This window comes from Podarcis erhardii (genome assembly GCF_964252035.2).
Source record: "Podarcis erhardii genome assembly, chromosome: 2".
Taxonomy (NCBI): domain Eukaryota; kingdom Metazoa; phylum Chordata; class Lepidosauria; order Squamata; family Lacertidae; genus Podarcis; species Podarcis erhardii.
Window position 1 is genome coordinate 116,456,295 of NC_138498.1, and position 15,590 is coordinate 116,471,884.

The 15,590-nt window shown below is 44.5% G+C and overlaps 1 protein-coding gene and 1 long non-coding RNA gene across 5 annotated transcripts in view; one reads left to right on the forward strand and one right to left on the reverse strand.

The window, feature by feature from the left end:
• Positions 1-14,081, reverse strand: part of LOC309337403 — a 31,203-nt gene extending 17,122 nt beyond the window's left edge. The window contains exon 1 of the long non-coding RNA XR_014154261.1: positions 13,987-14,081. This is a non-coding gene — a long non-coding RNA (uncharacterized lncRNA). The remainder of the gene's footprint in view (positions 1-13,986) is intronic.
• Positions 2,001-13,407, forward strand: LOC309336649 (uncharacterized protein). Of its 4 annotated transcripts, none has more exons than XM_081852748.1 (4): positions 2,001-2,171; positions 6,015-6,395; positions 9,935-10,121; positions 12,013-13,407. In XM_081852748.1, the coding sequence occupies exons 1-4, from the start codon at positions 2,010-2,012 to the stop codon at positions 13,398-13,400; spliced, it is 2,118 nt and encodes a 705-aa protein (XP_081708874.1). In that variant the 5' UTR covers positions 2,001-2,009; the 3' UTR covers positions 13,401-13,407. The 4 variants fall into 4 exon arrangements, with proteins under 4 accessions (XP_081708874.1, XP_081708875.1, XP_081708877.1 ...); XM_081852749.1 differs by having other exon boundaries at positions 6,018-6,395; XM_081852750.1 differs by lacking the exon at positions 2,001-2,171 and adding an exon at positions 2,284-2,812.
• Positions 14,082-15,590: the final 1,509 nt, after the last annotated feature.

Below are 15,590 nucleotides of genomic sequence, written 5' to 3' on the forward strand. Positions count from 1 at the left end.
TTAGAATAACACGTTCCCCCTTGAATTCTCTTATAGTTTGTTATGAAATATTTTTCTTTCACATCAGCCATATTGTCTCTGTTTCTGCACAGGTTTCTGCTTATTAACATTTAGTGGCTGCCGGGACCACATAACACCGGTCCTGAGAGATCTGCATTGGCTCCCAGTACGTTTCTGAGCACACTTCAAAGTGTTGGTGCTGACATTTAAAGCCTTAAACGGCCTTGGTCCTGTATACCTGAAGGAGCATCTCCACCCCCATCGTTCAGCCCGGATACTGAGATCCAGAGCCGAGGGCCTTCTGGTGGTTCCCTCATTGCGAGAAGTGAGGTTACAGGGAACCAGACAGGGGGCCTTCTCTGTAGTGGCGCCCACCCTGTGAAACACCCTCCCTTCAGATGTGAAGGAAATAAGCAGCAATCCTATGTTTAAAAGACATCTGAAGGCAGCCCTGTTTAGGGAAGTTTTTAATATTTAATGCTGTACTGTTTTTAACACTTGATTGGAAGCTGCCCAGAGTGGCTGGGGAAACTCAGCCAGATGGGCGGGGTATAAATAAATTATTATTATTATTATTATTATTATTATTATTATTATTATTAATATTATTATATAATGATCTTCCTCTGCTTCACTTCAGATAATTCAGTGGGGCCTCTTCTCAGTTCATTCTCTTCTGGATCAGTGCCTTAATCCTTTGTAGATTCTGTATATCACAGAATAACCATTGAGATGTCCCCAGATGTTGTTGTCCAGTTCCCATCAGCTTCAGCCAGCAGGGCAGACAGTCAAGGATGATAGAAACTCTAATCTGGACCTCAACACCTGGACTCTGCTGCCCTATATCCTTCCCATTGAAAGAAATGTGAAAATTAATTTTGGACGCTATAGATTTATCCTGGCCTGGAGCATGCAATGGCTTTTGTTTTGCAGCTGTGTGATTTGTGCTCATATTGTATTGTGGTGGCTATTGGCTATAAACAATAAAATTTATAGATACGGTAGATTGAACTGCAAAAATAAGTAATAAAATAATAAAATGATTTTATTTTTTTGGTTCTCACTCCAAAATGGTGTGTGTGTTTTTGGTTATATTGGGGGTGGGGTGGGAGAAGTATGAAGGCCAAAACCGTTCCCCTCCTCTGCTAAATGGATGCAGGAGACCAGAGGCAGCGAATGAAAAAGCAGGGAAAGAGAAACCCTCCAAGTGCCACTATTTCCCAGGGATGTCCCTGATTTAGAGAAGCTGTCCTGGTTTCTGATTTGATCCCAGAATATTCCGCTTTTCCTTAGGGTCTCCCTATTTTCATTGAAGAAATGCTGGAGGGAATGGAGTTATCCAACCCCCGGGCCCTCTGAGAAGGCAATCCTGTATAGGGACGTTTGAAAATGTTTAATGTTTTATTATGTTTTTTATATATGTTGGAAACTTCCCAGAGTGGCTGGGTCAACATAATAAGATGTGCGGTATATAAATAGGAAAATTATATTTATGGAATGGGATGTTCCTATTTTCATCAGAGAAATGTTGGAGGGTTTGGAAAGGTCGGTTGCTGGAGCGAAGTGATTGCATGATCCCAACCAGCAGAGCTGGGAACTGGACTGTCTCCTCCAGCTACACATTCGGGCTGCAGGCATAGCTGTCAACCTTCCCTTTTTTGCGGGAAATTCCCTTATTCCAATGCCATTTCCAGGTGCTATTCCGGACTGTTAGATATCCAGTAGACTGTCCCCGGGACAGGTGAGGCTGCTGATCCCTTATTTTCAAATCTGAAAATTGACAGCTATGGCTGCAGGGTGGCATCTCCCAGCTTTCTGAAAATATTTTTCTGATAAGGAAACCATTGACTGCACATCAGATCACAAGGAGACTTATTTGTGCAACATTCTGGATATCCGAGAAGATGCCAGGTAGATTCCAATGAAAGGATAAATTTTGAGGGACAGCGCAAGGGGGCGCATCCAGCCTGGCAGCCCCCCCGGGCCCAACCCACAGCCAGCGAGCTCCGATGCCCAGAGAGGCAGGAAAGGGGGCCAGCCAGGGGGACTCGAGAGCGGCTGCCCTTTCCTGTCCCCGCCGAGGAGAGCGGAGGAGCAGCGGCCCCGTGGCCTGGCGAGTTTCCCCGGAGAGGAGCCGGATTCCGCTGCAGGGACGGAGCGAGGAGTCCGAGGTGCAGGAGGGGGAGAGCAGGTGGGCCTGGCAGGATGAGGCCCCGAGTGGAGCCAGAGGCTGCAGGGCGCCCCCCCCCAAGGGGGCAGGAAGGGGAAGGGGCGCAGCGGAGGGGCAGGGCATCTGCAGGAGGGCACAGGGGCCCACATCTCTGGCTCAGGCTGGCCCGGACCCTGCCGGAGACCCTGGGGAGCTGCTCCCTTCAGTCCTGAGCTCAAGGTGCAGAATGAGGGCTCCAAGGCAGCTGCTGCTTCCCGGTGGACGATGCATATAGTCGCTCACGGATCAGCGGCGTAGCTGGGGCTTTTGCCGCCCCTCTCCCTGTCCCTCTGCAGGGAGCCCCGTCCTCTTCCACGGTCCTCCCCACGGCGGAGAGGGAAGGGGAGGCGGGGGGGGGAGGAAGAGCAGTGCAACAGGGAGGTGCCCCTCTCACTCTGCAGCCCCCTGACACCCTTTGCAGGCCACTACTCCTGCCCCCCCTTCCTCTGCCAGTGCCATTGATAAATCTATCGCCCTCCTTCATGAATTGGTCGCCTTCTAAAGCACTCTTAGTCGCCACCACCATCACTGCATCTTGTGGCAATGATGTGCATCAGATTCATTTAGCAAGGAAATGGCTTCTTTTGTCTTCCCCAAATCAAGGTACACTGTGCCTACACATGGAGGCTCTGTTGATCTGTCACAGCTAATAAAACAGCTAATAGATCTATTTCCCGGAGAACGCATCTGATCTTTTCCCAAGCTGTCAAAGCTAGTGACCTCTTGTGTCTGCTTGTAAATAAGTGAGACTTATTTATTCATTAATTGTTTTATTTCCACCTTCCTCAGTAAGGCAGCAGAGTTGAAGGCTGAGGGTTGAAGTGGGTGACAGTTTAGAGAATGCAGAGGAAAGGAGGATTCTTAAGAAGTGTGGCATATGGAAATGAATTAATGATAATAAAAACGTTGAAGACAGTATTGTTAAAGACTGAGGAAGGCGAAATTGAAATTAGCTATTCATTTTCAGATTATTACTCATTTCATTTCTATACTGCTTCATATTTTTAAGGGAAAAAATCTCAAAGCAATTAAAGGGAAATCTCATTGCAGTTTGTGTCCATAGGATATTGAGAACATTGTAGATCCAGGAGTTCTCTCCTCCTGATAGTCTTTAGATTTGATTGTTCTTTCTGATAGAGCAGGAGGAACATTTTTGGGCTTAAAGCTGCATTGATTCTGGAGGCCACATTCCAGTGAGCTTTGTGGCCAATGTATGCACATGCATGCGCACACAGAAAAGAGATGCAGACCATAAAGTCACATGCACACACGCCAGAGGTGCTGCACACACTCACAGACATGCCATCTAGCATACATAGAAATCCTCTTTAAAGAGCAGCCAGAGGGATCATTTATTTTCCTTTTGCCCCATTTCAGCACTGTGCTGGTTTGTGCTGAAATTGGAGTTGAAAAGATCTCTCTAAGGGCCCCTTAGGCATCTTTCTCTCCAGGACAGACAGAGATCTTCTTTTTTTAAAATAAATATTTATTAGAGTTTTTGAATACAAATGCAAAAATAATAAACAATCTTATTTCTATCACAACGTAGTTTCATCACTTCTTTGGACTCCCTCACGTCTCCCGCTCCCATTTACATCGTTAAAAGGTTTTTCCAAGCAAATTATCAACTTGTTTACGATCTTATATCCACTCATTTAAATATAATCTAGAAATTCTCCAAAAAAATTATGTTTTCTTTAATCTCACTTATCATCAAATTTAAATCTAATTTAGTGGTGGCCAATTTTTTATAATCTAGCATCCTTCTTAACATTCAACCAAATTACAATGTTTTTGTAAATACATCTTAAATTTCTTCCAGTCTTCCTCGATCCTCTCTTCTCCCAGGTCTCGGATTCTGCCAGTCATCTCGGCCAGTTGCATATAATCCATCAGCTGCATCTGCCACTCTTCCAGTGTGGGTAGATCTTGAGTTTTCCAATTTTTTGCGATGAGTATCCTTGCTGCCGTTGTTGCATACATAAAAAATGTTCGGTCCTTCTTTAGCACCTTCTGGCCGACAATACCCAGAAGGAAGGCCTCTGGTTTCTTAGTGAAGGTATACTTAAATACCTTTTTCAGCTCATTATATATCATTTCCCAGAAGGCCTTCACCTTAGGGCATGTCCACCAGAGGTGAAAGAATGTTCCTTCATTTTCTTTACATTTCCAACATTTATTATCAGACAAATGGTATATTTTGGCAAGTTTAACTGGGGTCATGTACCATCTATATATCATTTTCATTACATTTTCCTTCAGAGCATTACATGCAGTGAAGTTCAGCCCAGTGGTCCATAACCTTTCCCAGTCCTCGAACATAATGTTATGCCCAATGTCCTGTGCCCACTTTATCATAGCCGATTTAACCATTTCGTCTTGTGTGTTCCATTTTAACAGCAAGTTATACATTCTAGATAGTACCTTAGTCTTTGGTTCTAACAATTCTGTTTCTAACTTCGATTTCTCCACCTGGAACCCTAACTTTTTGTCATTTTTAAAAACTTCTTTAATCTGAGCGTAATGTAACCAGTCTCGCACTTTATCCTTCATTTTCTCCAAACTCTGCAATTTCCAATTGTCTCCATCTTTTTCTAATATTTCCCAATATTTTGGCCATTTGGCCTCCATATTGGGTCTTTTTCGGGCCTTAGCTTCCAGAGGTGAAAGCCACCTTGGAGTTTTATTTTCCAATAAGTCTTTGTATTTTGTCCAGACATTAAACACTGCTTTCCTGACAATATGGTTCTTAAAGGCCTTATTGATCTTAACCTTGTCATACCATAAGTATGCATGCCAACCAAAAGCATTGTTAAAACCTTCCAGGTCCAGTACGTCAGTGTCTTCGAGAAGTAGCCAGTCTTTTAGCCAGCAGAAAGCTGCGGCCTCATAGTACAACTTTAGGTCTGGCAGGGCAAAGCCCCCTCTTTCTTTCGCATCTGTTAATATCTTAAACTTAATTCTGGGCTTTTTGCCCTGCCAGACAAATTTAGATATATCTTTCTGCCACTTCCGGAAGCACTCCGTCTTGTCCACAATCTGTAGTGTTTGAAACAAAAACCAGGCAGAGATCTTCATCCTATGATCAGATCAGGAGATGGAAACGGCAGGGACTAGCAGGACACACCCTGAGGCTTGGGAAGCCATATGCAGCCAATGGACTGCAAGTTAGAGTGTCTTCAGTCAAGAGAGTTTATGACCATCAAATATAAAATATTTTGGAGTGGGTTGTTAGATTTTGTTGTTCAATATTCCTTTTGTCAGTTTCTTGGGCTGTGCAGATCCCATACATTTAAAGCACGTGGCTTCCCCCAGAGAACCACGGGACCTGTAGTTTATTGCTGGAGTTCTCAACACCCCTAACAAACTGCAGCTGGCAGGATTTCTTGGGTGAAGCCATGTACTTTAAATGTTTGGTGGGTCTGTTGCAGCCTTATTCATATACAAAGATCTGTTGCTGCCTTTCCAACATGCTAGAAGTTGCAGCCAGGATCAGCATTCCCTGTCCACTGAACATGCTCAGTCCTCTCTCTGGGTTGTTTTTGGATTTCCCTCCCACTGCCTTGGTCCCCCCCCCCCCAAAAATATTATTTGTACTTCCATAAACCGTTTCCCCCAGTCTTTGGATAACTTCCCCTCGTCCTTGGGTGGAGTTGTTTGGGTGACATAAAGATTGTCATTCACATCCTGAACATTAGAAATAGAAAGAGTAATAATATATTTCAAAAACTGGCAAATGGTTAAAAAATGTGCTTTTGTTTTTATTCTTGGGTTTTATTTTACTTTGTGTTTATTTCTTTTCCAGCAGGGTGGCATAAAAATGGAAGAGCAGGGACCCAGGAGACCCATTCAAAGGGAGAGACTGGAGTGCAAAGGAAAGAAACCTCCTACCGGCCAAGTTGGGACCATCAGGGATCTTCTGCCTCGGGCAGATTTATGTCAGATTAAGCAGGAGCCAGAGGAGGGGCAGCCGCAGCAGCACTGGGATGCCCAGAAGCAGGATTTCCTGAAGACGATGCAGCCCCCTCGTTCAGGGTGGGAAACCCCACAGGCTCCCAGTTCTCCCCACTCCGGGGATGGTGTCCTCTCCTTCAGGGGAGCTGCGGATGCCAGTCGGTGGCCCAGTGGGAGAGCAGGGGGGACAGACCAGACCCTCCTCCCAGACACTGAGGGGCTTCTGGGAAAGGTAAGTGCCCTCCTCTCACCTGGGTTTCCAGCACCTGGAGGTCACAGCTCCACTGCCTCTTGACATGGAGGTTCTGTTTACCTTTGGTGGTGAATATTCCTCCTCCCTGCACTTTCTCTCTAATCCATTTTAAAAAGGCTTGCTAGACCAAACTTTCTTACACATGGGAGGTTTGCGATCATATCTCCTGATGTTGTTACTTTAATAAAGCAACCACAGGGTACTCGGAATTTCATCAGAGCAGAAGCTACGTCAGAAGAGGGGTCCTTCCACCAACCTCCATTTTCCTCCTCTAAATTTCCTCCATTTCCAAAATGCTCTTTTTGCTCCCCACTGGGGTAGAAATCTTGGCACGTCTTGCAGCCTCAGCACTGCCATGTGCAGTTCAAATAGAGTAACACTGGCCTACCTTGCAAGGTTGTTGCAAGATTTATTAAGATAATGGCCAGGTTCAGATGACTAAATCACAGCCTGAGAAGCTGGGTTAAAAATAGGAACAGTTTTTAATGCATTGCTGCAGCAAAGTTATGCTAAAGCCTAAGTTGACCCAAGTTTAAAACTAAAAACTCTAGCCGCCACCACCACAGTCTCCTGGCCCCCACAACCAGAATGCATCACTCCAGGAAGGACCCCCACCCAACCTTTAGTGAGAGAGGGGAAAAGAGAAGGACTCTGCATGGGTAGTTGCACAAATTTACCAGCTGTGGTCCTGCACTGGCAGCGAGGCTAACAAACAGGGGAGCTGGGAACGTGCTGGTCCCATATCTCCCTGCATCTGCCTCCTGACCTAATTGTCCCAGCTTACCTCATGATTGGGCCGGCCCTGAGGGTGAACTGTGATGAAACCAGGCAATCGCTTATGAGCCATAACTAACAAACTTTCCATTTTGCCCAAACCAGGAAACTACAGCTGCCAGCTTTGGAATAAGCTGGGATATTAAGCTAACTTCAAACTGTGCTTGGTCAAAACAGGAAACTCTGGTTGATCAGTGGCTTCGTGGTTTGACTGATCCCACTGATAGCAGTAAAAATAGGAAGCCCTGTTGCGTTCGAAGGGGTTGTTTGGACAGAGTCTCTGATCAGCATGACTAGCAGGACAGGCTTAAAAAGGTAAAGGGACCCCTGACCATTAGGTCCAGTCGTCACCAACTCTGGGGTTGCAGCGCTTATCTTGCTTTATTGGCCGAGGGAGCCGGCGTACACTTTCCGGGACATGTGGCCAGCATGACTAAACCGCTTCTTGCGAACCAGAGCAGCGCACGGAAATGCCGTTTACCTTCCCGCCGGAGCGGTACCTATTTATCTACTTGCACTTTGACGTGCTATCGTACTGCTAGGTTGGCAGGAGCAGGGACCGAGCAACGGGAGCTCACCCATCGCAGGGATGCAAACCGCCGATTATTATTACTTGCATCCTGCCTATCTGACTGGGTTGCCTCAGCCCATCTGGGTAGCTTCCAACAAAATAAAAAACATCAAAAATTTCCTTGTAAAAGGCTGCCTTCGGAAGTCTTCCATTTTGTAGAAATGGCCTTCAGTTTTAAAGAATTGCCCTCTAGGTCCAAACACACATGCAAGTTGTCCTCTAGGTCCAAACACACACATAGTGGGAGCAAGCAGTGCTCCAAAGTGCTTATCTTGCGAACTTGCCATCTAAGTTGTTTACTCCTGTTTCCCAAAAGGACAGGAGGGGGAGCAGAGGAGGAAACGGATGGGTTTGAAGGCTCTTTCCATCAGCTGCCTCTCTCCCCTGAGGAACAAGAGCAAAGGGTTTTTGCAGGGCAGGAGGGCAGAGGAGGAGGCAGCGAGGGCAGAGGGAGCAGTGGGCGGATCCCCCGCCTCTCCCAGGGGGTCCAGATGCAAGCAAGGGGCTTCCTTCTTCTCCATGCAAGGGCCACCCATGTATTCAGAGCAGTCCTTGGCAGATTAACTCTTAAGTTCCAAGGGATCTACTCTCAGGCCACTAATGTGCATACCATGCCAGCCTTAGGAAGGGAGGTGGGACAGGCAGGTGAAAGGAATTGCCAAAGGTATTTGAAAATGGGTGGAGGCTCTTGGGAAGGGGGTGCCCACTTGTGAATGAACTTTATTACGGTCATAGGCCAGGATTAAAAAAGCATATAGATAAAATAGCAGTTAGGATTTTTTTAACCAATAATTGTTAGAACAAATTAGGACATGGAAACAGGCATAGGATAAAACATCTAAATAAAATACAAGATTAAACACGGATAATGGATGGATAAAAAAACCTGATAATTAAAACAGATAAGAACTAAAAACAAACAAAGACACACAGTTAAAACAACTGTAAGAGCATAAAAACTAAAAGACTCGCAGTTAAAACAACTATAAGAGACTGCAGAGTAGAAGCCTCTTAAATAGAGGACACTCACAACATTAGAAACTGCTGTGCAAATATGGTTAAAACAGACAATTAAAACAATGTTCAACGCTAAATGTAGAAACAATGTACAACAATAAACTGTCCCAGGGAGTTGTCTCAGAGTCACCCATGGAACCGTGTTTGGTGCTTTTCATGTCGGACTATCTTGAGTTGGGCGATGGTCTGCGCCTACAGAAATGTACACAGAATCTGGCGACCATCCAGGTCATCTTCTGATCTTTGCCTAACAACAAAAGGTCAATTTTTTGCTTTTGCGGGAGGTCGGCTAGCCTCTCTAGTAGGGGATCCATGATCTTACCACGTGCCTCTTCATAAAAGGGACATTTAAAGAACAAGTGTTCTGGGCTTCCTATCTCTCCCAATGGACAGGTGCAAAGTCTCTGAGCATACGGGACCCTTCTAAAGGCTTCATCCAGGACCAGCGAGGGAAGAGCCGAGCCTCTGGCGAGTGTAAAGGCCCTTCTTGCATCCCTAGATACGAGAAAGAAGAGATATGCTGCCAGTGCGGCTATATCTCTCTCAATTTCTCCAATTTTACCTTGCACAGTCCTGCTGTCTCTCGGTGTCTAATATTCTTTGCCTGAACGTAGCTTTTCCCTGGCCCAAGCCCAGACTTAGAAGGGCTTGAAGGGCAAAACCCAGTTTCCGGAGGGTGTTCAGGACTGCAGTCTGCCAGCCCGACTGGAATCAATGGGATCAATGGGGCTATCCCTCGGGGGAGCAGGTTCAATGTCAGCCATTTGTAAATGGATGTTAGGCAGATGCTAGCCTCCACTCTCATCATCCCCGTTTCCAATCTAACCCATGCGTTTGAGACACATCTGGGGACTTGGAAGAGAGCTCTAAGAAGTCTAGATTGAACTCTCTCAAGTGGGGAGAAAGCAGAGGAAGGTGGAGCCAAAAAGGAACCATAGAGCAGTTGTGCCAAAGTTTTGGCCTTGTATAATTTTAGAGCTGCGGGAATGAAGAAACCCCCTTGTGCTCTGAAGAATTTAAGGATACAATTAGCGTTTTTTTCCGCTAGGGGGTGCCCAATTGGGGCTTCTCCAGGGGCAGCAGAATGTCTTGGGCAGGAGAATCCCTGCAGGGGCTCTCAGACTCCCTTGGCTTCTTCTTCTTCCCTCCCTCCCAGGAAGCTGCAACTTGCTCTGGATTCTGCGCTCCTCAGGAAGCTGAACCTGCAAACCTAGCTGAGACTGAACCTGCAACCCTGGCCAGGATGGAAGGAGGAAGATGGACGGTTGACCTGGTCAGGCTGTCTCCCGCATCCCTCCCCACAACCTCTGAGCATTCCCTCCCAGGACCCTTGGAGAAATCTGGTGAGTTCCAGGGGAGAGGAGATGGGGACAGGGATAGATGGTGGAGGGAGAAAGAGGAAAAGATGGAAAGGAGACAAATGGAAGTTCCTGACATTAAGAAGGAAAGAGTGAGGCCTTCTCCAAAGCAGCTCTTTGTTACTTGAATCCTTTTCCTAAAGTAGTGGGGGCAGATTTTCTTCCTCCAGGCTTTGAAATCTTAGGTGTTATTTCAATGGCAAGAATAATTGATGATAATGATGTTGCACACCAATCCTGAAAAATCGGTGAAGGGGAATGAAACGCTTCACATAATTATTTATAATTAATGTATTTAAATTGTTTCTATTACTCTTATTTTTTATAGACAGGGTCAGAATGATACATTCCACTAGCATCAAAACAATAAATGCATGCACCTTCTCAGTTTGGTGGACTTAAGGGACAAAGGACCCGTTATCATGATACACAATTCCTGTGGATGGAGGCTCTGCACTTAGGATTGGGCATATAAAGTCCAAGAGTGGCTGGTTTGATAAACAAACTGTGTAAACTTGCCAATCTTACAGACTGGGGTTGTTTGTGAAAGGGAGGGAGGGAGGGAGGGAGGGAGTGGGATTATAATTTATAGCGCCCCTGTGTAATGGCTTGTTTCTCACGCACAGACGCGAGACAACTCCAGTAGTAATTATCTCAGGTTTATTGCTCAAACTCACAAATCACTGTGGAGCTCAGTCTTCAGCCTGTTCATCTCAGCTTGCAGTTGCCGAGTCCTCCAGCAAAGAAGCCCCCACTTTCGCTTTCTTTTCCCCTCTTCTCACAGATTCTCTTGAGCCTATGATTTTTTGGACAGGCTATTTCCAGGGTCTCTGTGTCAGAGCTCAAACTGGAGATAACAGTCTGTGCCCCCCGGCACCCCCTCTTCCTGCTTCTTTGTTCTTTCCTCCTGCTGCAGCTTGGCTGCTCCTCCCCTGCTTCACATCCCAACTGAATCACATCTCTTGCGTTCTCAGGCTCTGTCAGCGGAGCCACGAGAGGCTTGAGATTCACGGAGCTGACACCCTGTAATTTTGTCCGTCCCTAAGCTTCCATGGAAATACTGTGGTACAACCTTGGTGCAAATTTCAAAATAAGTACACAAAGCCAACAAAGAGACTCAGAGGTTTATAGTGGCACCAGCTTTCCTGGTCAAGAGTCCACTTTGTCAGACTGCAGCCCACAAAAGCTTAGGCCATAATACATTTATCAGCCTTTAAGGGCTGATGAATAAACAGAAGCATAGTTCATCTATGGAATCTATCCTACAGGAGACAGTGATGGCCAGCAACTTGGATAGCTTGAAGAAAAGGATAAGACTGATATCTCTGCTCTGCCCTCATGGTCTAGGCAATAATGCTTCTTGATACTAGTTTCTGGAAAGCACAGGAAGGCAGAAAAGACTCTTGTGCTCCAATCCTGCTTGCCGGTTTCCCACAGGCATCTGGTTGGACTCTGTGAGAAGAGGATGCTGGACTAGGTGGGCCTTTGCCTGATCCAGCAGGCTCTTCTTAGGTTCCAATATATTGCAATATTTTTACAGTTACATGTAGCACTTAAGTTTTATTTATTTCACAAAGGAGACACTGTTAGTCGAGCCTGAGATCATTCACTTGAGAAATAAAAATAGAGATGTGTCTAATAAACCAGTTCCAGCATAGATCTGTATTATAAAACGATGCTGCCTTATTAAGTTTGAATAGAGTGATCATGTTTTGCTCTTGCCACTGTCTCATCAGCTTTCGTAAAATTTGGAACCTAGAGAGGATAGTGGAGAATGAAGGTGTTAAAACGAGAGAAGGTGCAGATTGGGATTGACATGTGTTCAGTTCCCTTTTTGTCTTTCTTGAAAGTCTAACAGGTTTTTTTTTCCTCCCAGACTCCCAAACAGGTGAGGAAGATGAAAGTCAGAATTCTATGGAGCCACATGTGAATTTATGGGGGAAAACAAAGAAATTGAGGATACAACAACAAAGTCACAAAGGAGAGAAACTATTTGAATGTACGGAATGTGGAAAAAACTTCAGTCGAAATGATACACTTAGAATACACCAACGAACTCATACAGGGGAGAAACCATTTAAATGTATTGAATGTGGAAAGAGCTTCACTCAAAGTGGAGCACTTAGAAGATACCAACGAACTCATATAGGGGAGAAACCATTTAAATGTATTGAATGTGGAAAGGGCTTCAGTGAAACTGGAGCACCTAGAAGACACCAACAAACTCATACAGGGGAGAAACTATTTGAATGTACGGCATGTGGAAAGAGCTTCAGTAAAAGTGGAAAACTTAGAATACACCAAAGAATTCACACAGGGGAGAAACCATTTGAATGTTTTGAGTGTGGAAAGAGCTTCAGTGAAAGTGTAGCACTTAGAAGTCACCAACAAACTCATACAGGGGAGAAACCATTTGAATGTTTTGAGTGTGGAAAGAGCTTCAGTAAAAGTGGAGACCTTGGAATACACCAACGAACTCACACAGGGGAGAAACCATTTAGATGTATTGAATGTGGAAAGAGTTTTAGCATAAGCAGAACACTTAGAATGCACCAACGAACTCATACAGGGGAGAAACCATTTAAATGTGTTGAATGTGGAAAGAGCTTCAGTCGAAATGATACACTTAGAAGACACCAACAAACTCATACAGGGGAGAAACCATTTGAATGTACGGCATGTGGAAAGAGCTTCAGTCGAAGTGGAAAACTTAGAATACACCAAAGAACTCACACAGGGGAGAAACCATTTGAATGTTTTGAGTGTGGAAAGAGCTTCAGTGAAAGTGGAAAACTTAGAATACACCAACGAACTCACACAGGGGAGAAACCATTTGAATGTTTTGAGTGTGGAAAGAGCTTCAGTGAAAGTGGATCACTTAGAATACACCAACGAACTCACACAGGAGAGAAACCATTTAGATGTATTGAATGTGGAAAGAGTTTTAGCATAAGCGGAGCACTTAGAATACACCAACGAACTCATACAGGGGAGAAACCATTTAAATGTGTTGAATGTGGAAAGAGCTTCAATCGAAATGATACACTTAGAATGCACCAACGAACTCACACAGGGGAGAAACCATTTGAATGTATTGAATGTGGAAAGAGCTTCAGTACAAGTGGAACCCTTAGAATACACCAACGAACTCATACAGGGGAGAAACCATTAAAATGTATTGAATGTGGAAAGAGCTACAGGCACTATGGAGCATTTAGAAGACATCAACAAACTCACACAGGGGAAAAATCACAGATACTTTAATAAACCGTATAGGGGCAGTGTGAGGGCGCAATCAGTGTTATGGAGCTGCACTTAAAATCATTGCTTTGTGACTGTAAGAGGCCCTTCTCAAAAAAACAAGCATCAAGAGAATTTAAGCTATAGAATTTAAAACAAACAGATAATTACAAAAAAAGAAAGCAGTCTGGTGCCACATTGCATAGGAGTTACTTTAACACACTGTACCTGCGGCTTCCTTTGAAAAGAGCTCAGAAACTTCAATGGCTCAAAGTGCTGCAGACACTTTGCTGACCAGGGCTGGCTATAGGCAGCATAGGACTCCCATATGAGAACAGCTCCGTCTGTTTCTGGACACAATCAATGTGTCCACAAGAAGAGGAAGATAGATTTGGAGTGCCGCATTTTCAAAAAAGATGGACACAGGACTATTTCTTTGTGGAGCTGAAAGGCATGCCCGTGTGCCTCATTTGTGGTGAGGTCCTCTCCGTCCTGAAGAAGGCCAACCTGCAGAGGCACCACAGGACAAAGCACATCCAGTACAAGGGAGTTCCAAGGGCAGCTGCACCAGGAGAAGGTCAAGGCGCTGAAAACGAACCTGTTGGGTAACCTGTGGCCCCTCCAGATGATGTGAAATTGCAACTCACGTCTTCTTTAGCCGTTGGCCACGCTGGCTGGCGCTCATGGGAGCTGGAGTCCAAGGATCTAGGTCCACAAATGCCAGGGACATTTCAAATCCCTCCTCAGTCGTGAAGCCGATTGGGCAACTTAAAGCTGGTCACCATCTTTATGCAAAACCTCCCTCGCAGGGTTGCTGTGTGCGTGAAAGCAATATATCTTGTGGTGGGCTTGATGAGGGGAGTGTGGAACAGAAATGTAATTCATAGGTAAGAAGACAGGAAATAGTTCTGAATCTGACTGAAAATAAAGGATTCTTTGTCTCCAAATTGCATATAGCAAGCACCTGTGTTGTTGAACTCTAGCTGAAGTTTCAGCATCTGGTTCCTCAGCACTCTGTACTCTCTCTCTGGAAACCTCCGGCTGTCAGGTGACAGGAACCAGCCAATGCCTCCCAGTTCAGAAACAGCCTGCCAAGAGCTGAGCTTGGAAGTGGACAACCAAGGAAACTTAGGGGAGCATTTTCATTTCCATGCTTATGAATATTTATTTGAATCAATTCATCTGATGTGTTCAAAATAGTAGAGAAAATTTATGGTTGACACCACCTTGGGATAGTTTTGACAGGAATTCGGGGAACTAGGAATATTGTTAGTTCCATCTGGGTTGATGGATCAGCAAATAGCTAGAGAGGATTAAGGGGTGGGGGCGGGAATCAGGCCTTGTTTCTCATGTGACAGATAACCGATTCCACAGTTCTTAAATGTGACCATTTGCGACACAAGATCTACCCACCAGGGAAGAATGGCAGATGAAGGTGATGGACTATATGGAACTGGCGGAAATGACTGGCAGGATCCGAGACCAGGGAGAAGAGTCGGTGGAAGAAGATTGGAAGAAATTTAAAGACTATTTACAGAAACATTGTTAAATTAATGAATGTTAGAAAGATATTGGAATGAACTTATGTGGTTTTAGCAGAAATGTTATAAAGGATTAGGAAAAAATAGACTGTTAATTGGTGAAACGAGGGAAAGTAAAGTTATATCATATTAAGATAAATTACAGGACAAAAATTGTAAAAGATGGAAAGGATTTGCTGAAATAGTTAACTGAAGTAGAATACAAAAAAGGGAGGTGTGGGGAGGTCAAGAAAACAAGCTAACGAATGATAAGTTATAGGAAGATTCGATGTGTTATTTTTTTAATGGACTTTATTTTTTGTTTTTGTATTTTTTTATTTTTTTATTTTCTTATTATGATGTGTTGTTTTTGATGTTGTTTAATATGATGTTATTTTTTCTTTTTGTAACCTTTAAACCTTAATAAATATTATTAAAAATAAATAAATAAATGTGACCATTTGCTGCCTCCCAAAATTATGCTTAAGCCTTTCCCCTCCCCCCCAAAAAACAACAACAACTCAAACATGGTAGCTGGTCTTGTCAAACGGGCCAATATAAGGTTCATTTGTAATGTAATGTACATTACGCTCAGATTAAAGAAGTCTTTAAAAATGACAAAAAGTTAGGGTTCCAGGTGGAGAAATCGAAGTTAGAAACAGAATTGTTAGAACCAAAGACTAAGGTACTATCT